This window comes from Vidua macroura, chromosome 25, assembly GCF_024509145.1.
Source record: "Vidua macroura isolate BioBank_ID:100142 chromosome 25, ASM2450914v1, whole genome shotgun sequence".
Classification (NCBI taxonomy): domain Eukaryota; kingdom Metazoa; phylum Chordata; class Aves; order Passeriformes; family Viduidae; genus Vidua; species Vidua macroura.
In genome coordinates this window covers 3,552,094-3,576,452 of record NC_071595.1, presented here as the reverse complement: position 1 = coordinate 3,576,452, position 24,359 = coordinate 3,552,094, and the positions used below count along the sequence as shown (strand labels likewise).

Here is a 24,359-nt window from a genome sequence, read left to right as displayed (position 1 = left end):
GGGTGGGAAAACCCAGACCCTCACAGGAAGCAGCTAACCCTCTTCACCTGGGAGGAGGCTCTGTGCCGGAGTCTGGCACGAGTAGTCCTGGTGTGGGGAGGACATCCAGCCCCTGCTCCTGAGCAGGGGAAGGCCCCATTTTCCCAGCTGTGAGCAGGGCTGTCATGTTCCTGCGGTGCCAGTTGGGTCCTTGCTGGTGACAGGGCAGAGGGAGCTGGGGAATGGATATGGGGACCTCATCCCTGGGAACAGGGGAGTGGAGTGAGGCTCTGCTGGCTGTTTTAGGCTGGCAGTGCCTGCGGAGCCTCAGTGTCCCCCTCTCTGCTGCCCTTAGGTCCTGGTGTCACCTTCCCTGACCCCCATGTCAGCAACTGCTTGGCCAAGCGGCACGCGGGGGAGGAGGAGGTCAGGATGCGCGTGAAGCCCCCGGGCCCAGTGGTAACGACCAGCGTTGTGCGTGGCTCGCCCGACTACGTTCGAGAGCCCAAATTCTACCCGCCGGGACACCCAGGGCAGCGGCCCCCCGCCTGCCCGGCCGAGAAGGCGTTATCCTGCAGCGTGCTCAGCTTCCCTGAGGGGTCGTGCCCTGCACTCGGCCGGGAGCACCAGGCAGGCTCGCTGCTGCACGGCGACCCAGCTGACCGCTGCCAGAGCGTCCACAGGGGCACCAAGGCAGCCGAGGACCTGCTGGGCTGTGCCGGGGAGCCCCGGATCCTGGGGGGCAGTGCAGAGGAGGCATCTGCCCACAATCAGGTGCCCAAAACCTTCCCCAGCGCGACACTGGCCTCGGGCCGCTGCAACATAGACAGCATCCTTGCCTTGCTCCGAAGCAAGTGTGGCAACGGGCACATCAACCTCCACCCTGTGGTGCAGCTCATCGACATCATGAAGGACCTCAACCGCCTCTCTGAGGACCTCAAAAACAGTGGGGTGCACCTGGACTGTGGCAGCCTCCGTGGTGGCGGTGGGGCTCACGAGGATAGCCGCCTCCTGCCTGCTGACCGTGACCTCCAGTACAGCTTCTTCTCCTCACCCTCCCTGGCCAACAGCATCCGCAGCCCTGAGGAGCGGGGGGTGCTCCTCAAATCCGACCCATCGCGGCATCCCCGGCCCCCAGCACATGAGGGAGAAGCTGACGGAGGCGGGGGGAGCACCCCGCAGCCCCCAGGACACAGTGTGCGTGTGGGGGATGTGTCCAAAGCTGCGGCGGATGAAGCTGGCTGCTCCCAGCCCGATGCCAGCGATTACTCGGAACTGGCCGAGGCGGACATCCTGAACGAGCTGGCCTCCCTGGCTTGCCCAGGGACGCAGCTGCTGGAGTCGCAAGCAATGGAGCCACAGCCCCAGTTGCTGCCAGCCCAAGAGCTGGACTCCCAATCCCGGCTGTTGGATTCCCAGTCCCTGGAGTCACAGCCCCAGCTGCTTGATTCGCAGAGCCTGGATCCACTGCCAGAGTCACTGGAGCTGCAAAACCTGGAGCCGTTGGGGCTGCAGTCACTGGAGCCGCTCTCTGAATCACTGGAGCTGCAGTCGCTGGAGCCTCTGTCCGAGTCGCTGGAGCTGCAGTCCCTGGAGCCACTGGCGGAGCCTCTGGGGCTGCAGACCCTGGAGCCACTGCCCGGAGCGCTGGAGCCCCCACTGCTGCCCACTGAGCCCTCGCTGCTGGAGCCACAGCCACTGGGAACTGTCTCGGAGCTGCTGGAGGCACAGCCGGGCACTGGGGACCCTCTGCGGCCCCATGGGCTGCAGCCCCGGCTTGGGGGGTGTCCTCTGAGCACTATGGTGAAGCGGGGCCCCTGTGGGGGCCGGGGGGCCGGGCGGTGTGGCGAAGACCACCGCAAGTACGCCCTGCGCCGGACAGATAAGCCAAAGATGCTGTGCCGCCGGAGGAGGGCGGGGCGTGGGCGCCGGGTGGACATCACCCCTGAGAGCCACGTCCTGTCCCCTCTCACCCTGCCCGCTGAGATGCCCCCCGGGCCTGAGGAGCCTGACACCCCAGTGCTGAGCCCCCCACCGCCACCGCCTCCCACTACGCTGGACCCCAACGAGATGCCCAAAGCCCCCACGGCAGGGAAGAAGAGCAAGTGCCGGGGGGTGAGGAAGATGGTGGTGAAGATGGCCAAGATCCCGGTGTCCCTGGGGAGGAGGAACAAGACCACCTACAAGGTGTCATCGCTCAGCAGCAACTTGAACCTGGAGGGGAAGGAGCTGGCAGCCAGCAGCTCCGTGGAGCCCACGCCGCTGCTCAAGATGAAGAACAATGGGCGCAACGTGGTTGTGGTGTTCCCTCCCGGAGAGATGCCCATTATCCTGAAGCGCAAGCGGGGCCGGCCTCCAAAAAACCTGCTGCTGGGCCAAGCCAAGCCCAAGGAGCCCACCCCGGAAGTGAAGAAGAGGAGGAGGAGGAAGCAGAAGCTGGCCTCGCCCCAGCCCTCCTACATTGCCGACACCAATGACAGCAAAGCCGACTACTCAGATGTGTTGGCCAAGCTGGCCTTCCTCAACCGACAGAGCCAGTGCTCGGGGCGCTGCTCACCGCCCCGCTGCTGGACCCCCAGCGAGCCCGAGTCCATCCACCAGGCCCCCGACACCCAGAGCATCTCCCACTTCCTGCACCGTGTCCAGGGCTTCCGCCGGCGCGGCGGCAAGGCGGGGGGCTTCGGTGGGCGTGGGGGGAGCCACGCTGCCCGTGCCGCACGCTGCTCCTTCAGCGATTTCTTTGAGGGCATCGGGAAGAAGAAGAAAGCCCCCACTGCCCTCCACGCTGACCCCGTGCATCCCCGCAAGCGCAGCCGGCTGGAGCCCGATCCCGTGGGAAAGCCCAAGCGGAAGCGACGGGCGCGCAAGAACGGGGCACTGTTTCCCGAACCCAACTCTGGGCAGAGCTTTGGGGACGGCCCCGCCGCAGAGTGGGGCGGGGGGGAGAAGGGCAGCCCCTGGGCCCCCCACCATGGCCACCCCGGCGGCCAGGCTGGACGTAACGGTGGCTACCAAGGGGCTGAGGCGAGACCCTTCCATGCTGCAGGGTTGGACTCGGGCTCCTCCAGTCGCGCTGGTTTCTACGCCAGCAGCGCACCGTCCTCGCAGACAGAGACCGGTCCAGAGCGGCACAGCCTCTTCACTGGCTACTTCCGCTCCTTGCTGGACTCCGACGACTCCTCCGACCTGCTGGACTTTGGCCTCTCCGCGTCCCGCTCCGAGTCCCGTAAATCGGCGGCTGCCTACACGGCCCCCCCGGCCACACTGCCCGGCCAGCGGGGCATGGCCGCCTACACCGCCCGTGGCAGCAAAGTGGCGGCGGCCAACCCCGGTGCCGAAGCCGCCTTCCACGCGGCCATGCAGGGCCGGCCAGCATTCCCACCTGGCCGCACCTCCAGCGCCTACGGGGTGACCCAAGGCTCGTCAGAGTGCCGGGGCACCGAGTCCTTCCCCAAACTGGCCCCGCCATCAGCCGTGTCCCGGTCACCCACGGCTCACCCAGCGGCCAGCGGCACCCCTGGCTACTCCCCGTACGGCAGCTACGGCAGCGCCGGGCAGAGTGTAGCACCCGCCAGCGTGTTCCCACCGGGAAAGCAGTACCCATCAGCACAGGACTGCCCCAACAGCAAGGACTGCAGCTTCGCCTACGGCAGTGGCAGCAGCCTCCCGTCCTCGCCCAGCAGTGCCCACAGTGCCGGCTATGCGCCACCGACAGCTGGTCCCAGTTTGCCACTGGGAAAAGCCGCCTTCTTCAACAGTGCTGAGCAGGGGGGGCAGTTCTCCAGCGCCGCACACACCCCCCTGCGTTGCGACAGCCGGGCCAGCACCGTCTCGCCTGGCGGCTACATGGTGCCCAAGGGGTCAGCATCCTTCCAGCCCTCACCTGAAAACTGCCGGCAGTTCCCCAGCGCCGCGCCGTGGGCCTTCCGGCAAGGCTACGGTGGGTTGGATTGGAGCTCAGAAGCCTTCAGCCAGCTCTACAACCCAGGCTTTGAGTGCCACCTCAATGAACCCAATGTCATCCTGGACATCTCCAACTACACCCCACAGAAAGCCAAGCAGCAGACGGTCTCTGAGACCTTCTCTGAGTCCTCCTCTGACAGCACCCAGTTCAACCAGCCGGCTGGTTACCGGCGCGCCAACAGCGAGGCGTCCTCCAGCGAGGGCCAGTCCAGCCTCTCCAGCCTGGAGAAGCTGATGATGGACTGGAATGAGGCATCCTCTGCCCCTGGCTACAACTGGAACCAGAGCGTCCTCTTCCAGAGCAACTCTAAGCCCGGTCGAGGCCGACGGAAGAAGGTGGATATGTTCGACACCTCCCACCTGAGTTTCTCCTCCTCTTCCTCTTCTTCCTCCGTGTACCCCTCCAAGAGGAACACGGGACCCCGGCAGCCCCGGGGTTCCCGAGGGGCTTGTGCCTCCAAGAAGGAGAGGGGGACAGGCAAAGCCAAGTTCCCCACCAAGTCACAGGCAGTGAATCCCCTCTTCCAGGACAGCACGGACCTGGGCTTGGACTACTACAGCGGGGACAGCAGCATGTCCCCCCTTCCCTCCCAGTCCCGGGGCTTCGGGGTGGGGGAGCGGGACCCCTGTGACTACACTGGCCCCTACTCCATGAACCCCTCCACCCCCTCAGATGGGACCTTTGTCCAGGGGTTCCAGAGCGACTCCCCCGGTTTGGGGCAGCCAGATTTGGAGAGCAAGCACTTCCCTGCCCTCCCACACCAGCTGGCAGCCCCCGGCCAGCAGACTGTGTTCGAGGCCGGTTTGCAGAAAGCCTTCTCGCCCAACTGCTCCCCGACCTTAGCCTTCAAGGAGGACCTCCGGGCAGGCAGCATCCGAAAGTTGCCCGCCTGCGACTCGCTCAAACACAGCATGCAGGGGGGGGCCCTGCCACACGCCCCACACCTAGCTTGCCGCGACCTCCCCATGCCTCAACCGCACTATGACTCCCCCAGTTGCAAAAATCCCCCGTACTGGTATTCCCCCAACGCCAGCACCCGTAGCCCTTCGTACGACAGCAAGGCGGGGGCTGGGATGCTGGTAGACTTCATGGGCAGGACGGACCCCCCGTGTCTGAACCCCCACTTGAGCAGCCCAAGCAGCACCCACCCCTCCAAGGGCGAGAAGGAGCCCTTGGAGATGTCCCGGGCTCACCACCGAGGACCCTACGCTTGTCCCTTGATCAATGACTTGAACATCTCCCCAGTACCAAGAGACTCAATGTTGCAGCTGCAGGACAACTACAGGTACCCCAGTTTTGCACCCCAAGGGCACCCCGTCATGGCCCCCACCCAGAAGAGCGGGTTTTTGGGACCCATGGTAGAGCAACAACACCCTGAGGACACTTTTACGGTCACCTCATTGTAGTGTCTGCTGACGTGCCAACGGGACAACGAGGTTTTGTTACAGGGTAGGTGGGGGAGAACCTGGGAGTGAGGGTGGCAGAGGGGGACACAGGGGACCCTCAGGGCCCTTCTCATTGTGTTCCACTCTCTCTCCATGTTGTGTTTCTCTTTCAGAGGTAATTTAGCCAGCACTTTTTTCTGGAATACTTTTCAAGTTCTGTATTTAACTGGGATTGGAACTGTTTGTTTGTTTTCTTAAAAAAAAAAAAAAAAAGAAAAAAGAAAGAAAAAAAGGAGAAAAAAGGAGGAAAAAAAAGATAAAAAATAAGTGAAAGAAAAGGAAAAAATTAATAATAATGGATGAAGAGAGAAAACCCCCGTTTTTCCCCCGCCGCACTCAAACCCGCTCCACCTGCCAACCTCCTGCTCTGCTTTCCGGACTGCCGCCCCCCCCGCCCCGCAGCAGGACAATCGGATGGATGGATGGACGGACGGATGGACGGACCCGCCAGGCCCGGCACAGGGGCGCGGGCAGGGAGGGCAGGAGGGGATCTGGGCGTCAGCGCTGGGTGCCCCCTGCCCACAGCCCGTCTGGGGACCCCTCGGCCGCCCCGGGGGAGGCTGTTTGGGGATTCTTTTCTTTTTCTTGTCCCTCCCCGTCCACTCACTCGCCGCGGGAGTTGCTCTTGCCGGATGGACAGCGATGGGTGTTGGTGAAGCGCTGACCCCCACCAGGCTCTGGCAGCGTCGCCAGCAGGGCTCAGAGATGCCACCATCACCAGGTAAATGCCAGCTGTGTTCCCCACCCAGCAGTGGTCCCCCACCAGGCTGTGCTGGGTGCTCCAGGCTCTGGTGGGTTCTCTGACCTGCCTGCACCCATGCTCTGGGTGCCCCCGGCCCCTTCTGGGCTGTGAGCAGTTGGCCCAGGTGCTGTCCAACCAGGCGTCAAACTGGCTCCCCAGTGTCCAGGGATAGCTGGAGCCTGGGCTGTGGGGTGCAGCAGGCCGGGTGTGCAGAGCTGAGGGGTGTGGGATGCCCCAGACCCCCTGTTCGAGTGCCAGAGGGGGGGAGCAGGACCCAAGAGCCCCGGGTCTGTGGGTGCCAGACAAGGATGAGCAGGACTCCAGACTGCAGAGGTGGGTGGGAAGGACCCCAGATCCTCTGGGACACGGGTGGCAGACTGGGATGAACAGGCCCTTGGACCCCTGAGTGCTGGGGTGCCAGATGAAGGAGGTGGGCAGGATCCCAGCCCCTGGGGGTCTGGGTGCCAGACTGGGGTGAGCAGGACCCAGGTGCCTGGGTGCCAGATTCATGGGTATGTGGGGGCTGAGTGGGAGGGGGGCAAGTCCCCAGGCCCCGGGTGTGTGGGTGCCACTCTGGGGGGGCAGGACCCCGACCCCAGGGTATGTGTGTGCCAGACCCCAGGTCCACGGGTGCTGGGTGGGGCTGGACAGGCACCCCAGGGTGGGACCCTCACTCCTCTCTTCCTCTCCCCCCAGCCACAGCACCCCCAGCCCTGCGCCCCCCACCCATCCCGGCTGCCGGAGCAGAGAGGAGAGGAGAGGAGGGGGCCGCCTCCGGAGGGGACCCCGCCCCGCTGCCCCCGCTTCGTCCCCGGCCCCCGCCTCGGCCGTGGCGCCGGCGCCGCGTTCTCTTTCTCCTCCAGCCAGAAGCAGAGGGACTCTTTAAGTTTTATTTTTTATTTGATTAATTTTCATTTTCTGCACAAAACCAGCAATTGTAAATACTTTTGAAGAAAAGAAGTTAAAAAAAATGTTTAAGGATAAAAAAAAAAATTAAAAAGCTGAAAAATCACAGAAAAAAAAAAAAAGAGAGAATCATGCACCAGAGGGAGAATCCAAAAATGATGGAGAACAGGCCTAAAGCATCCAAGAGGTGAATATGCAGCAGAAAAGAGCAAAACCCCCCCCCAGTATGCACTGAGAAAAAATTTATTTACAGATCGAGCAACAAAAAAAAAAAAAAGAAAAAAAAAAGAAAAAAGTAACAATAACCTATTTATTGTATATAATGTTTTATTATAAATCGTGTCTTGTATATTGCATTCTGTACATCTGCTGTGGTTTTGTGGTGTGCAACTTCCGCATGGGTTCCTTGGGTTTCCGTTGCCTTTTTTTTAATGATTCAATGATGATTTGAGTTTTATTTTTATTATTATTCTGAAGAACGAAGGCGGGTTTTTGATTTTTTGTTGGGTTTTTTGGTTGTTTTTTTTTTTTGGCAGTACACACCCAAAGATCCAAATTTGTATAAAAACAAAAAGGAGTTAAAAAAAAAAAGGAAGAAAAAAACTTTAAAAAAAGAAGAAGTCAATCAATCACAGACCCTCTTGGTGGGGAGGGGGAGTTGGGGGGGGGGGCTGGGGTAAAGGGGGGTCCCTTTCCCAGGGTCCCCTAGGCAGTGGCGGTGGCGAGCTCAGGGTGTGGGTGTGTGTGTCGGTGCCAGGTGGGCTTTGGGGTCCTCTCCTCCCACAAATTCCCTGTGTGTTCCCCCCCCCCCCCAAGAGTTTGGCAATCTCTGTACAGCTTTGTGGGTTGTGCAAAAAAAGAGAAAACACACACACACACATAAAGGGAAGAAAACCACCCTGAAATGGATAAAAAAAAACAAATTCACAAAAAAAAAAAAAAAAAAAAAAAAAAAAAAAAAAAAAAAAAACCTACCCAAATTTGGTCAAAATACCCCCTCCTTCCCCCGCCCCCCAGCTGCCCTGTGCAGTGCTTGTGCTGCCCTGGCCAGAGGGGCCCCTCCGTGAGCCCCCTCGGCCCCGCTTTGCCCCTCAAATGGTCTTTTTGTGTTATTTAGGAAGGAATTTTTAATAGGCACTTTTTTTATATTAAAAAGAAACCTATATATTGAGCGATGCCCGCTGCTTTCTTGCTTCTCGTTTTTGGGGGAGCACGGCCTGGCTGTGCCGAGGGCGGGTGTTGGAGGGATGTTCACCCTCCCTGGATTTGGGGGGAGCATGCCAGGATGTGGCGGAACTGCACCAAGAAAGCGGAATTTTGGTACAGGTCGGGATGCGGTGCCACCCGGGGCCCAGTGCTGCTCTCTGGGGATGGGGGGCACCGTGGGCCTGGGGATAGTGCCAGGGGCCCGGTGGCACTCTGGGGACCTGCGGGGGCTCTGCAGGCAGGAGGGGTGCCCACCCGGCCCTGGCACTGCCGGAGGGGAAGGGGGCACAGGAATCCAGGCGACTCCGCGGTGATGGATGGGAGAAGCGTCAACGCCAGGAAGGAGCAAAAAACGGAGGAAAAGAAGGATAAAACCAATAAAATTCAGGAATTCACCAACTTCCAGCCTGGGAAGATGAAGGTGGCAGCGTCCTCCGGGCAAGGAGAGGGGGGGGTCGGGGTGGGGGGGCGCAGGGTGAGCAGCGCCGGCGGGGTCGGGGCTGCGGCACGGGGGGTTTGGGGGGGCCGGGGGAGCAGGGGTTGCCATGGAGAGGAGCATGCAGCGCATGCTGATGGATGGGGGAGCAGGGGTGTCAGGGTTGCCAGTGCCACCATAGCCCGCGGAGGTGCTCGAGGGGGTGGGGGGATGCTGAAGGACCCCCTCTTTGCTGGGAGGAGGGGGTGCTGCTGGTGAGGGTGGGACGAGGGTTGTAGCCCCTCCTTCCCACCGTCCTCACACAGAGTGACAGGGCTGGGGTGACACGGGACAACATCGGGGGGCACCCCGAGGTTGTGCTTCCACCCTAGCGGGCAGCAAATGTCCCCTAACTGTGACATAACAGGGGGAAACTGAGGCACGGGAGCAGGCTGGGGGGGTCCAGCCATCCCTGATGCTGTGCCTGCATCCAGCACCCATTCCAAGGTGCTGGACCCCCCCTCTGGCTTCTCCACGACCCCTCATGGCAGGTCTCTTGGGGGTCCATGGCCCTTCATTCCCAGCTTGGCTCCAATATGATGCTTCCGACGAGCATCAAATTTACTCCTTCCCGCCCCATTTTTCCTCTCTCCCATTTCAGCTCACACAAGCAGCACTGAAAGATGATAAAATTTCCCCCCAGTAGGTAAATCCCACGAGGAAGCATCAGCTGGTGCACCAGAGCCTCACTGGGTATGACTGGCTGCTTGGACCACAGCTGGATTTCACTTATTTTATTATTTTCTGTCTTTTGTTAAAGCCTCAATTATATCTCTCAAGCAGCATGAGCCAGTCTGGAGCCTGAAAAACCTTGTGATGGGGCTGATTGTTGGGGATTGATCAGCACAGCCCAGCATCACCTGGGTTTGCTGGGGGAAAGGAGGAAAAAGCTCAAAATTTGGGGGGAAATGATTGCTTTGCTATTTTTTTATTTGTTTAGTGTGGATTTTTTGAAGGTTTCTGGGAGCTGCATTTGAGAGCACCCAGGGTGAGTCCGGCATGGCCACGTGGTGTGCAGGGATGTGGGGTGAGCCAGGTCCTGGTGCCTGGCAGTGCCTCGGGATGGAAATGATGGTTTTAATTAAGCAGCTCTGCTGGGAGGAGGGTTCTGGCCTCTCAGGACGCTGGAGCTTGGAGGCCAGGGATGCTGCAGGACCATGGGATGAGGGATGCTCCACGTCAGAGGGGTCTAGGGCTGGGCCAGTACGGAGCCAGAGCACTGGCCGCTCAATCCATGGGGAAGAAGGATGTAAGGATGTTCCGAGGGCTGTGCCAGGACCCGGCACCCACCTGGCAAAGGCAGCTCTGCCTCCATTTCCACTTTTTCCCATCCCCTTGGAAAGACGGCAGTAATTTGCCCCCCTGCCCCTGCCTTCCCCTCCTGCCCATCACCTGCGGCTGGAGCCCGGGGAATTCCTCATTCCCGGGATGGTGTGCATGGATGCACACGTGTTGCACATCCATGTGCACCATCACCCTGGCACGGGAAGCACATGGGACGCCTGTGCCGGTGCTAGGCTCTCCGCCAGGGTCGTGTCCCCCACGTCAGGCAGGGCAGCAGCAGGAGCCGCCCTCACCCCGCAGGGCTGGAGCTGCCGGGAGCTTTGGACACCCCCTTCTCCTTCAAATTAATGGCTGTGCCGTGAAGAAAATTGAAGCCATTATTCTTCGCTCGCATCCTTTATACCCACCAACTTCAACCACTTGACATGCTAATCACAGCTAACGAGGGAGGGAGGCGATTTCCCACGTCAGACCTGCAATCCAGCGAAGCCGGGTGGGGAGCGGCTCCTTGCCGGGGGCACCGGCGCCCCAACAGCGGCACCTCTGCCCCGCCCCCGCCCTTCCCGGCATCAACACCCCAGCTAACAGCCCCTTCAGCCCCGCTGGAGCCCCCATGGCCGGTGTCACCCCGCACTGCTGTGGTCCCCCAGCTCGGCAGAGCCGGGGCGGGTGTGTGGGTGACGGCGGTGCCACCCCGCCATGGGCAGCCCGTGCTGTGCCACAATTCGGCCCCTGCGCCGGCAGCGGGGGCGGCAGAGCCCGGCTGGAGCACCAGACCACCCCTGCTTTTCCCAGAGGAGAGCGCCCAGGCCCTTGGAAAATACTTCCAAGCCCCGTTTGTCTGACCCCCGCCACCCTCCGCGTGCTCCAGGGTCCAGCCGAGCCCTGCGCCCGCCTGTCCATCCAGGGCTGGATCCATCCCAGCCGCCAGCCAGGCAGAAAGCTCTGGAGTCCATTAACATTCCCCGGAGCGATCTAATCCCCCTCTCTGCCCTGGCTCTGGCTTTCACTCGGATTTTAATCAAGCCCAGCCTGGCGCCTCTTAAATAAGTGGGGTGGATGGCACCCAGTTCCCCGCATGGCACATGGGTGCTGCTGGCCCCGGGGTGGCTGCCAGGGAGAAGGGGGCAGCCGGGGGCAGGGTGTTCGCAGGGGTCTCCACTCTCTGGTAATTTTAAAAGGCATTTTGGAGCCAGAGGAGCTGAGCTCAGCAGAGCCAGGGCCAGCAAAGCCAGAGAATAAAAGCCCAGGCGGTTGCAGGGTTGTTATTAATATTTGCTGGATGGTGACGGAGGGAGGGCTCGGCACCAGGGAGGAAATAGCAGGCTGGGGTCCCTGGGAAGGGAGGGGGATTTGGCAGCTGGGTACGTGGGTGCCTTCCCAGCACCCCAGTGATGGGGGGCAGGGGGAGGGTGCAGGATCCGTGCCAGCACTCCTGGGGACTCAGCTGGGGCAGGAGGTGATGCTCCCCACACCAACATCCCTAAAACAAAGCACTGGGGCTCAGCTGGAGCATCATGGGGGCTGCAGGACCCCCCAGGGTGTCTCCCTGGGGACAAGGAGGGTGCAGAGGGGACACCCATGGCACTGTCCCTGGGCAGCAGAAGGCACAGGGGCGCCTGGGGTGCTTAACTAAGCTTCCTGGGGCTTTGCCACTTCCCTGCTGCAAAGGAAGTAGGAGCTGAGGGGGCAGAGCCTCCATGGGGGTCTTGAATGGGCCCCCTTTGGCTGAGTTTGGGGGCTCTGCAGGGTCATGATGGCCTCGCCGAGAGGGAAGGAACCAGCAGTGGTGCTGGATCCTCCCAGGATGGCAGTGGGGCTGGATGGGGGGGTCTGGGGATGTTGGGAGAGGGAGCCACAGGGCAGCACATGGAGTTCTGGGGGGCAACGTGAGAGCCAAAGTGTTTGTTTTTCTGGGGGCCCTGGGTGTGAGTTATCAGCAGCAGCAGAAGCACGGTGCTTCCCGGCCGGGAGTTCACGCCGGCTCCTCGGGGAGGGATTAAGGGGATTATATTATTATTTGTTATCACTGAGGGGGGGAGGAAAAAGAAGAAACCTCCATTGCTGGGAACTCTGCCTAATCTGTGCACAGATTAGCTTCCTGCCTCCGACCGGCTGGGATGGGCTCCCCTGCGCCCATCCCACGGGCAGTGGGAGCCCAGTGGGGTGACACGGGGTCATGGGGTCCCCAGGGGTCTGCCTTGCCTTCGACCACACATGGGACTGGTTTTTGGACCTGCCAGTTACTGCTCGAAGCAGTTGTCAGAGGGAATGGCAGCTCCTTGCAGCTTCCCCCAGGACTGTGGGGACCATCACCCTCCTCCAGGCATGGTGACACTCTGTCCTGAGAGCATCCCCACGGGTCAGTGCAGGGCCAGGCAGGAGGAACACTCTGCCCCAGGGTGATGAGAGCCACCTCCAAGGCTCTCAGGGAGGGTGAGCTCAAGGCCACAGCCAAGGTTTTCCAGCTCCTCTGGCCATGGTGGGGAGATATTGGACGGTTTGGGGGGGGATCTTGGCAGGCTCAGAGGCAGCTGGAGCTCAGCTTGGCAGCACAGGCAGGGGATTTGTGCCTCCCTCAGCAGTGGGATGAGGGCGAGAGCCCCCAGTGACATCCCAGCATCCCCAGAGGATGGAGACAAGCTCAGCCCTGATGGATCCTGTGCTGCTCCCTGTGCATCCTGAGCATCCCCTGCCCAGGGGTCTCTGGTGGCCTGGGAATGGAGATGCCCCTGGGCACCTGGCACAGAGGGGTCCCTTGTCCTGCTCCATGGGTGCAGAGTGTCACACCGCAAGGCAGAGGAGGTGTGGGACCACCCTGGGTGCTCCAGGAGCTGGTGCAGTCATCTCAGGAGTTCCAGCTTTCTTCCCCCCTGTTTAAGCCCCCAGCTCTATCTGCAGGGCCAGGAGTCCCCCCAGAACAGCCCTACACAGGCACATCTTGAATTTTCCTCTCCCACACCCCTAGTTCCCAGCAAGCAGGGGCCAAGCCAGGTTCACGTGCAGGGTGCAGGCACTGGGACAGCCCCTCTCCAATTTTCCCTTGCCTGGAGCCTGCAGCCAGCACCCCACTGCAGAGAGCCCATTATTAGAGCCCCTTCCACACATCCCATCCACTGATGGACCCACGATTTCCTTTAGTCTTTTATTTACACTTTATTGCTCTTGTTTTTGCACTGGCAAAGCGCTGCTGGAGAGCACAGAAATCCTTCAGATCTCGGCTGGCAGCAGAGCTCTGCCTAATCATAGTCATTATCTGGAAGCAGGTAATGGGCATCTTTCCCATGTTAATTTGAAAACAGAATCAGCGAGAGCAGGACACCGGGGATGGAGCGTGTTCCCAGCATCAGCCACTCCCTTTGGATGGTTTTTGGGTGGCTTTGTGGATGTTGGGGTGTGGGTTTGGGATGGGGGAACACAGAAACGCAGGCAGAACCACATGCCAAGCCTTGTGGCTCAATAAATCAGGCAGGAAAGGGGCGGCTGGCCAGAATCCCACATGAATGGAGCCTGTCCTTGCTGCCACAGCAATAAAATCCCCCGGCCTTGTTTTTTTGGCGGCGAGGAGGATGATGGTGGCTCTCCCTCCTCCCTGCGCCACCATCAGAACTTGCCCCCGTGGCTGGGTCCTTCGCTAACAAGGACTCGTCCCTTTTATCCCCAGCGGCAGGAGGGGATGGGGATGGAGGTGAGAGGCGAGGATTTCTCCCGGGGCCGGGAGGGGAAGGCTGGGTGGCGTTGGAGTTTCTTTTGCTGAGATACCATTAACGAGTGAGCAAAGGTTGCGGAGTCTCCATGGAGACAAGACAGCAAGAGAAGGGAGCGGGTGTGCGCTGGGTGAGAGCTGATTAGTAAATGTCAGCGGCACAGCCACTGCCCGCGCCACACTAGCACGGGGACGCGCCGGGCACCCCACACCAGGCACCTCCTGAGCGTCCCGGGCATCCCGGACACCCCGGGCAGCTCCTCTGCATCCTGGACATCCTGGGCAGCTCCTATCCGTCCCAGGCATCCCGGGCACCTCCTCTGCATCCCGGACACCTCGGGCACCTCCTGAGCGTCCCGGACACCCTGGGCAGCTCCTGAGCGTCCCGGACACCCCAGGGCTTCCCATGCATCCTGTCTGTCCTGTGTGCCCGTGGCATCACGGGTCCCCCAGCTATCCCATGCACCCCTTCCACCCCGTGCATCCCAGGTGTCCTGTGCACCACAGGTGCTGTGTGTGTCCTTGCATCCCTGGCAGCCCATCCACCCCGTGTGCATTGTTTAATCCTCGTTATTCCCTGCATCCAAGGCACCCTGTGCACCCCAGGTGTCCTCTGCATCCCAGGCACCCTGTCCATCCTGTGAGCCCCATTCCACCCCTGGTATGCCATGTGTCCTTGTGCATCCCAGGTCCATGGGAATCAGGGATGCAGGAGAAGCCCTGGTGCACATTTCCAAAGCATCCTCACAGCTCTGGTGCTCGCAGCCCTGGCTCCTTTCCCACAGGGAGCAGGGATGCAGCTGTGCCTGCTGGGATAGGGGCAGTTGGCCAGGGAAGAGACATCCGAGGCTTCAACAAGCTGCCATCTCCTCCCTCCCGTGGAGAATGTCCCCTTTCCCAGTCCCTGAAGCATGCAGAGAAAGCATGAGGCTGGACCTCCTGGATCCCACCTGATTTTCAGCAGAATCCAAGCCCACGCTGAGGGAATCAAGGCAGGGATGAGGCACTGATTTGTGCCAGGGTCTGCCTGGGGTTATCAAGGGCTTGGACATGGCTGGAGCCCACCTGGGAGAGAGGTGGGAGGCAGGAGCAGCCTGGCTGCCCTTGCCCATCTCCTGGAGCATCATTTACCTCCAGCAGAACACCTCTGGCAGGCAAGAGCACCAGGCAAAAAAGTGTCAGGGGCACAGCAGCAGGGGCAGGGTGGGCTGGATCCTGCAGTTTAGCAGGTTTTATTCAGCAGCTATAAACAGAGCAGGAGAGATAAAGGTTGCAGTGCAGATACAGATTAGGTAGGTCCCTTGAGGCTGTGACACCTTGAGATAGAGGCAGATCTTCAAGGGAACGGCTCGCTGGCAGCTTGGAAAACATGGAGCTGAGTGGCCTCCGGCAGCACCCCAGCTCCTGGCCCACACCCTCAGATGGGAACTGGAGGTGCTAGGGCAGGATGGGGGTACTGGGGCAGAATCCCATGTACCCCACTGCATCCCAGGTACCCTGGGCATGCTTTGTGTCCTGTGCATCCTGTGAACCCCAGGTACCCCATGTGCCCGTGCACCCCAGGTACCCTGTGCACCCCAGGTACCCCATGTGTCCTTGCACCCCAGGTACCCCATGCACCCCATCCACCCCGTGTACCCCTTTTCATTCTGCTAGGATGCACACGGGGAGGACCAGGAAGTGCTGACCATCCTACAGAGGTGGGACTCATGGAGGAAAGCGATGCAAAAAACAGGCAAGAAATGGCTGTTTCAGTCTGTCTCTCCCAGCAAGATCTGGAGGGACCCCGGGGCAGGCACAGGCTGTGTCACAGGGTGGAGGAGGCATGGACACGAGGGACAGGCACGGCTCACACCAGAGTGACCCTGGGTGCTGGCTCTGCCATCACGACTCAGGATTTGTTTGCTTCCTAGCGGGAGTGCCGGTGATTTACTCCCTGTGGTTTGGTTTAAAGCAGGAGCACAGAGCAGGGAAGAGATGGATGTCTGTGCCAGTGCCCTTCATCCCGCTCCCTCTTCCCCATCAAGCCCACAGGCTCGGTTTGATCATCAGGCAGGGAGGCAGGATTTAATATCCAGGTGCGCCAGCAGAAACATGGTATGCCATGTGGGGAATTTCTCATTAGATCTCTGCTCCTGCAGTTTCTGCAGGGCATTAGCATCACCCCAGCTCTGCCGAGGACCAGGATGAGTTGCAGGATGCTGGCCCCACCCCTGGAAGCGTTCAATGCCACACTGGACAGGGCTCGCAGCAACCTGGTCTAGTCAAAGGTGTCCTGGCCCATGAGTTTTGAGACCCTTCCAGCCCGAGCCATGCCAGGACTCCGCCCCTTTGCTGTGCCTGACAGCGGGCAGGGAACAGGGCTTTTCCGAGCCCTGGAGTGACCCCCACGTGCTCCATGTCCCTGTACCCACCCAGCAGGGCCTGTCCCCGTGTCCGCAACAGCGCTATTCGCAACTCCTGGCTCCTTTAATCCCTGACTCGTTCCCAGCCTCATCAAGTCATGGGGAGAAATCCAGGTGGGAGCCGAAGCCAGCATCACCCAGAGGATTCCAGTGGCCATCGCCCCTGGGTGGCCAGCCAGGAGGGCGGGGGGCTGTCCCCAGGGCCCAGCTCGGGGATCCCCGTGATGGGAACTTGCTCTGGGGGCTGGGGACACCTTCCTCAGGAGGGGCTGGAGATGGGCTGGGGGTCCTGCGATTGGCGGCAGGACTGGCAGCTGCAGGCTCCGGTCTCAGTGGCAGCCCAACACTGTCCCTGTCACCTGCACCGCCTGCCATTCCCCGCCTCTCCCCAAGGCCCCCGTCCCTCCAGCCCTTCTCCTGCAGACCTGTCCCCTAACCCCCCACACCGCACGCCTTGTCCCACAACTCCCACCCCAGACCCCAGACCCCAGCTCCCACATCCCACATCCCAGCTCCCAGCTCCTACACTTCACACCCCAGCTCCCACACCCCAAAACCCAGACCCCAGGCCGCCGCCCCGCCCTGGTTTGACACCCCCGCTCCCCCAGGTGGAACCATAGAGGCGAAAGTCAACACCAAAGCGGAACTCTCCGGGGGAGGTGCGGAAGTGACAGATTGGAGGAAAGGTCCTCCAATGCCACTTGGAAGAATGTCAAGTTCTAGCTTTCATAAACAAACAAAAATATTTTAAAGATGTTGCAATTGTGACTGGTGGCGCGGTTCTCCCCTCTGTCCCTGTAATCTGTCCCCAGACCGCCCAGGGTTCCCCCCGTCTATCTCCCCTCATGGTACACTCCTCCATATTTACTCTCTTTGCGCGGCCGGCTTGGGTGCGGTTCTTCCGCTGCGCCAGGTCCGTACGAAAGTGGCGTAGGACGGCTTTGATGGACAGCGAGCGCAGCCAATGGCGCGGCAGCATCTGCGAGCGGGCAGCCAATGGCGCGGCGGCACGGCGGCCGGGGAAGGCGGGGCGAGAGCCCGGCGGGGCAGGGAGGGGGAGCCGTGGAATGGCGGACGGGCGGGCCGGCCCGCCCTGGTGGAAGTGAGACCAGGGGCGCGGAGGGGACAGCCGCGGACGGGGTGAGTGCGAGAGGGGCGAGCGGGCCTCCCCAGCCCCGCCGGGCCGTCTCTTCCCGGGAGAGAGAGGCAGAGGCGCTGGAGTGGGCCGCAAGGCCCTTGCCAAATAGTGAATTGTGGGGATGAGGCGGGCGGTGTTTCCTGCCACATAGTGAGCCGGTTCTGCCGCGGTCCTGGGTGGAGGTCTGAGGGCTCTGTCCTGGCCCGGGACTCCATCCCCGGCCTGACACTTGTCCAGCCCCTCCCGGAGGCCGCGGTTCGGTGCGGGGTGTGTACCCGGGCTGGGCTGGCCGTGGGGAATCGGGGCGTAGGGACGGGCTGCCCGGGGATGCTCAGAGCCCCGGGGGTGTTCAGAGCCCCGTGCTGGGCGAAGGAAATGTCGCATGCGGGGCTCTCCCGAGGCCTGGCCGGTGTCTGCTGTCCTGGGGCTGTCCCGGCGGTCTGGCGTAGCGGGGAACGCTGGGGGACTCAGGAAACAAGGGGGTGCTGCAGGGTCCCTTTGAGGGGGGAGCAGAGGGAATCCCTCCCTTTCCAGGCATTTGCCGCCTGAGTTTGACATTGGGACTTGTGAAAACCTGTCTGTGTCCGTGTCCAGAGTCTGTCTGGGTGGGAGCTGGGTGCCCTCATTGGGGGACACCTCTCTGTCCTGCCTGTGTTCCAGCCCCGCTCCTGGGTGCACCCCTCGATCTGTCCAGGAACACTTCTGGGTATGTGTGTCACTCCCTTGTCTATGAACCATCCACAGCACATAAAATCTAGAGCTACTTGATGTGACCCCCTGTGGGTGCCGGAGCGTGCTTAGGGAAATGGGTTGGTTTTTTTTTTCTTTCTCTGAGAAAAAAGCTTGGGGTAGGGTTGGATAGTTCGGGTTAGTGCACTGACCTCCTGGTGGCCTCAGACCGTATTTCTTCCAGAGAAGTAAGTTGCTAGGGAATGTCCTTGTGGTTGTACTTCACCAGCGTTCAGGTTAGTGTTGGGGTTACTTTGGGATGCAGGTAGTCCGGAGAAAGGTGAGGGTTGCAGCTTCTCCCTGTTGGCTGTCACTTGACTTCACAGACCTTCCTGTGGTAGGACTTTTTATTTCCCTGTCAGAATTTCACATTTGGCCTTGCTATTTTGCTTTCTTTAGAAGGAGCAACAGAATTGGGCACCTCTCCATAGATCAGAGCACTGGTGGTGCTGAGGGATGTGCTGATGCTGGGAGTTCAGCACTAGGAAGCACGGAAAGTCTTAAATCTTTCAGCACTGCAGATGTTGGTGGACATGAAATTCTATTAATAATGCTTAAAAAAACTTGTGTTAAATACATCAGCTGCAGGCAGAGTCATAATTGATGGAGCCCTCTGTAAACCTCACACTTTAGTATCCTTCCTGAAGACTCATGAGAGGGAGAAGTTGAAATTAAAAGATGCTGAAAGCCAGCTGAGGGGTATGGATGTGTTTCCCTGAGACAAAACCGATGTGATAATGTTGCTTTTATAGAATCATGGAATGGTTTGGATTGGAAGGGACCTTAAAGTCTGTGATTCCACCCCTGCCACGGGCAGGGACACCTTCCCAGCCCTGGGAAGTCCTGCTTTATGGGAAGTACCGAGTCTTGCGCACTCGGTCACGTGAGGAAGGGCAGTAGTTATGTTTTCCACCCATTTTCAACGTCCGCAGAATCAGCTGCTGCTAAACAGGAATTTATGCTGCAGGAATTCGGAATGCTGCGTTACGACACTTTTCATTCTGATTTGTCCCTTTCTGACCTTGAGTGGGTTTTGCCATAGAAACCAACTCGTGGTTGAATCCCAAAGTGAGTTAAAAACAAACCAGAGCCAAGATCTCCCCACAAGAGCACAGCCAGCATGTCCAGAGAGTGACTTTGAATCCCCCTCGCATCCAGAGCCAAGCAGGAGCGTTACCCCAGCAGTGGGGTAGAGGTACACACAACGTTCTGGGCACTTTGGGGGTTTTATTTCTGCTTAAGGAATGTGCTTCAGAACATGAGGTCTGAGTGACAGAGCGTGAGCTGAGCTTGCAAGAGCGGCCTGACACTGATCTTGGCTCAAGCTGCAATCGTCACTGTTATCCCTGGGTGTGTTGGTGATGCTGGGATCAGACTTTCTGGGATTTACCTTCCAAAGCCTCGATTTCTGCACGATTTAAAGCCTGGAGGAGTGGGTATAGCCACTCCCTTGTAGCCCACCTGACATGAGGTGAAGCCTTGCTGTGCCTTCTAAGTGTGGATTGTAAGAGGATAAACTTCTAGCGGTGAACTCAGTGTAAACTTTTCCCTAAACTATATATTTTCCACTGGTTTTAAAAAGAACTGTGATATTTTTTTGTCTTGTCTGGTAATGAGATCAAAAATGAAATGTCCCAAATTCCATTATTTTAATTCAAAGAAATAAAACCTTTCTGATGGCTCCTGCCAGTACAAAACTGGCTTCCCTATGACTAATGTGACACACCACACAGAAATGGTATATTTTTGTGAGTTACAACTCAGAAGGTATTTGCAGACAGTGATTCATGACAAGGAATACAACCCTTCTGATCAGTCCCCACCCAGTTTCTCAGCGTGCTTTGAATATATCTCATTCTTCAGCGCTGGTGTAGGAAAAGTTGATTTCATTCACCAATGTTAGATAATCACAGTGTGTGGGTGGGGGGGTTAAAACTTCAGTGATTGCCTCATGTGCATAAAGTCACAGCAACAAATCCCTTTCCTGGGTTTATTTTTTTCTATTTTTGTGGTGATAGAAGAACAAAGGTTGGTAGGATTAGTGTTTTTCAAAAATTCAAGTTTTCTTTGACAGATTGTAATAAAGAAGATTTCAGCAAGTGTTAAGACTTGGCTTTAAGCCGTCTAGATAGTTTCTCTCAGTGGGTTTTCTGGACTCAAAATATCTAATAACTTTAGATGCAAGGTTTTGGGTTTGCCTCTGTTTGGTTTGATGATAATACTGAGCCCTTGGTCATTCAGCTGAGCAAAATACGTTGCTCATGAGTCAGTCACAAACCAGGAAAGGGATTGAATAGCGATTGTGTTTGCATGTGCTGTGGATAAAGTTCCTGCTGTCCTCATGCAGAATAGGACACCAGGAAAAAAAACTGCCAAAAGCTCTTTCTGAGGGTTCCAACAGCCACAACCAGCCCTGTCCGCTGGCTCAGCTCTGCCCTTGCTCCTTTCTACAGTTTCTACAACAAATGCACAGGAAACAACCCAAAAGTGACACACTCTGAAAACCCAGGAAGGCAAAATACAGCTATTTCCCCAGCCTGTCTTCTGCTGTGTTACTGTTTTCAACAACACTCTGGCTGAAATGGGATCTGTAGTAAGAAATTTGTGTATTTGAGTGTTTATTCTCACTGTGCAAGGATAAATATTTGTGAGATCAGGGCCTTAGTTACTGCAGATTAACATTTATTTAAATACTTTAGGTATTTATAAACATGGGATTAAAAAAGGCATGTAGCAATGGCTTCTGGGTAATAAGCAAATGACTGCTCAGAACAGAACTACCCTGGTGACATTTACTTCCTTTTGTATTTTTGCAACTCTGTGTAATAAAAAGATGTGTTGGTTCTTTTTTGAGGACGGGAGGCAGATCAGGCTTCACTGTGGAGGGAGTGCTTGGTAGAAGGTGATCAGATTCAGGCCTAATTCTCATTTATATGACATTTCTTTTTCCATCTGAATGTTTGCAGGATATTTTTTTCCCTGCCTGGGAGGCAGTAGGAGGGGAGGTCTCTTTCCAGAAGAACTTAAATATGAACTTCCACATTATTTTCTTGAGCAAGCAGCGTGAGCTGTTAATCACATTCTCCATCCCACCTCTTTCCCCACAGTAATGGGCCTGGGAAATAGTTCGTCTAGATCCTACCCTAATTCCTGAAATTGCAGGAAAGCTCTCTGGTGTTAGGTTGCTGCTGGAGAAGTGATGGAGCTCAGATATCTCAACTATGCTTCTGCCAGGGGCTTTGATGAAGGAATTCAAAGCACCAGGAAGCTCGATGGATCTCTCATAAATGGGTCAGTGGTGACCTGCTCTGTTCCTTCAGTGTCTGCTCTGTCAACTCCTCTCCACTGCAGTATCCCAGACACTTTTTGGGGAGAAGTGGCACTCTAAGGGATGCTGGTGATGCTGAGAGAGGAAGGCGGGAGATGCCCGTGAGGCAGCAGCAGTTGGCATTGGTTCTTGAGGGCTGGAAGTTCTGCCTGGGAGGCTGTTGCTGTGTCACTGCTTCAGGTGAGCTGTTCCCAGCTTGCTGTTGAATTGTTTGTGAGGTGTGGGTTCTCCTGCATTACTCTTGGAAGCAGTGCACAGACCAGAATGGGTCAGACACAGAGCCGGCCGCTAAATGTGGTTTGTTCTCACTGCTGCTGTAAATCAAACTTAAACCATGAGTTTGGTTCCTACTGAAAGTGCTCCCTAAGAGCTGAGCACTTCTCTTGTGTTGGATCATAGAACCCAGAACAGTTTGGGTTGGAAGGGAGCTTAAAGCTCATCTCATTGCTGTGCAATGGGCAGGGACAGCTTCCATAGAACAGGTTGCTCCAAGGCCTGTCTTGAAGATGGAGCCTGCAGACCCTCTACTCAGAAGGGGTTTGTTTTATGTGAATGGTGACAAATTTATTTGAACAGCTCCTTTGCGAAGCAAAGCCACACATAGATTTGAGATTGAAATCCCCGAATTGTGAAGGGCATAAAAGGTATCTTTTCACCTAACATAATAAATATGGGATTTGCTGCCCCATGATCTCATGGATACACTGTTCAGATGAGTTAAGGAACTGATCAGACCAGTTTAGGGAAGTGAAATCCATGAGGGACAGTTAAATGATTGTGTTTGTTTCCACATGGTCTTAAGGTTCAATGGGGTGCTGCAGCATGGAGAGCTCTAGCTCTGTGCTGGCCTTGTTCCTATGCTCTTTTTCTTGCTGCATTTGATGCCTGGCCATGATGGAGAGAGTACATGGGGTATCTGGAGGCTGGGTGATTCAGCATGGCTGATCCAAAGTTCTGTGGCTTGTCTTCTTCATTCACGGATGTTTCCAACGATGTTCCAGAGCAAACTGCCTCTTCCAAGCCTCCATTTCTTCCCGCTCATCAAACTGGGCTAATGACTCTGACCTTTTGTTTGTAAAGCAAAAGGAAAAGGATCAACAAAATACTGGAGCTTATTTACTGTCATTACTGAAATGATGAGCAATGCCACTTTGCAGCACTTCAAAGAGGCTGTGCTCATAAGATGCTGGAAATCCCTTGAGAGAGAAAATGTTTCAGATGGAAAAAGAGGAGTGTGAGTATTCCTCACATTCTCATCTCCTAAGCGCACTCCCCTGCAAGGCATAGAGGCACTATCCCCCTCCAGCCCTCTCCCCTTCCAGCTGGGCACTTTAAGATAGTGCTGACAAAATTTGCTGATTTTGGTAAACTCCAAACTTGCTGGTGTCACTGCTCCAAGTTCCGCATAAATTGTTCCCATGCTGTGGGAGTTGTGCAAAGTACTCTTGTTGACCTATTGTATTACCACTAATAAGATTGAATGTGGTTTTAATTTCTCATTTCCTCTTTCTCTGGATGCCCTTTTCCTACTACTTAGAGTCTTACTTCAGGTCTCTCTATAGCAAAAGTCTCTTTCTGTCGCTCAAAGAATGAGCTTTGCTTTCAGAGCGCTCCGCACTGGAGGGCTTTAAGTGGCATTCAGAGGAGGCTATCAGCCACAATATCTGATGTATTGGTGTGGCTGCAGTTCATGCATGGAGTGCAAAAAATGGGATTTAATTGGGAGGGAGGGGGAATAGCGGCCTTGGCTGAATGGATGGGTGAAAGTTCCCCGACCACCCCTTAGCCCAGCAAATGGTTGAGTGCTTGCCAGAGCGGAAGCGAGTTCCCTTTCAGCCACCCTGCCTTTGTCACCATAAGAAAAAGCACACACGCACTCGTATGGGTTTGGCCTTGCAGCTGCAAAAAAACCCAACCAGGCGAGAGAGAACCATGCACACACCCAGATCCTGTTCTTTCAATACCAGCAGCTGCAGAGCCGGTGCTTTGCTGGAGGAAAGCATAGAGCTATAAACACAGCTTGTGGAAAACCTTTACCTTCTGTCTAGGGCAGCATGAAATCACTGGCCGTTTCCCTTCTGCAAGCTAAATTAAAAACGGCTGTAATTAACTTATACAAAATAGTCTTTTGGTTGCTATTGAGAATTCAATATTGTATCAAGGAGGTTACATCTAGGGGCTGGCTTCACATGAGAGGTTTCCATAAAGCAGCTTATTATAGACCTTGTGGTAAGCTTGGCTAGAAAGGCCTGCATCCTTAGCATCCCAAATATGGTCTAATCTCTCTTTTCCCAAAAAGATCAGTTCAATAAAGTGATGATTCCCCATGTACTCCAGTACCTGATGTATTGCATCCAACTCTGGGCCGCCAACACAAGGACATGGAGCTGCTGGAGAGAGTCCAGAGGAGGCCATAGAGATGCTCTGAGGGCTGAAGCCAGGCTGGGAGAGCTGGGGGTGCTCACCTGGAGAAGAGAAGGCTCCCAGGGGGACCTTAGAGCCCCTTCCAGTGCCTAAAGGGGCTCCAGGAGAGCTGGAGAGGGACTGGGGAGAAGGGCCAGGAGGATGGTACGAGGGGGAGTGGCTTCAAACTGAAAGAGCAGGTTTAGGTTAGATTTTTGGAAGAAATCCTTCCCTGTGAGGGTGGTGATGCTGTGGCACAGGCTGCCCAGAGTAGCCCCCATCTGTGAAAGTGCCCAAGGCCAGGCTGGACAGGGCTTTGGAGCAAGCTGGACTAGTGGAGGGTGTCCCTGCCCATGGCAGGGGGTGGAATGAGATGATCTTTAAGACCCTTTCCATTCTGGGATTTTATGGTTTCAAACACCCTTGAATAGGTTTGGATGGTCCAGAGCCTGGAGTTTGCACTGGAGATTACGTAAGGTGAGATCACTGCTGGGCTCAGAACATGCAAAATGGAAACAACTACAGTTTAAACTGAATATTTTTCTGCCTGTCCCAAGGAGATTTCACAGGCATCTGTCACCACAGCCAAGCTGAAACCTGACCCCACTCTGTCAGACCAGGGGGGCTGATCGAAACAGTGGGGCCTTGC

General features: G+C 57.1%; 2 protein-coding genes across 4 annotated transcripts in view; both read left to right on the top strand.

Moving 5' to 3' along the window:
* Positions 1 to 8,207, top strand: part of AHDC1 (AT-hook DNA binding motif containing 1) — a 50,478-nt gene extending 42,271 nt beyond the window's left edge. For all 3 annotated transcript variants that reach the window (XM_053998862.1, XM_053998865.1, XM_053998864.1), the window contains 3 exons: positions 335 to 5,392; positions 5,502 to 6,109; positions 6,827 to 8,207. In XM_053998862.1, coding sequence (XP_053854837.1) covers positions 335 to 5,349 — 5,015 coding nt within the window. In that variant the 3' untranslated portion in view covers positions 5,350 to 5,392; positions 5,502 to 6,109; positions 6,827 to 8,207. The remainder of the gene's footprint in view (positions 1 to 334; positions 5,393 to 5,501; positions 6,110 to 6,826) is intronic.
* Positions 8,208 to 17,180: 8,973 nt separating this feature from the next.
* WASF2 (WASP family member 2) overlaps positions 17,181 to 24,359 on the top strand; it is a 32,437-nt gene continuing 25,258 nt past the window's right edge. The window contains 1 exon segment of the mRNA XM_053998590.1: positions 17,181 to 17,252. The gene's annotated coding sequence lies outside the window, so the exon portion shown is untranslated.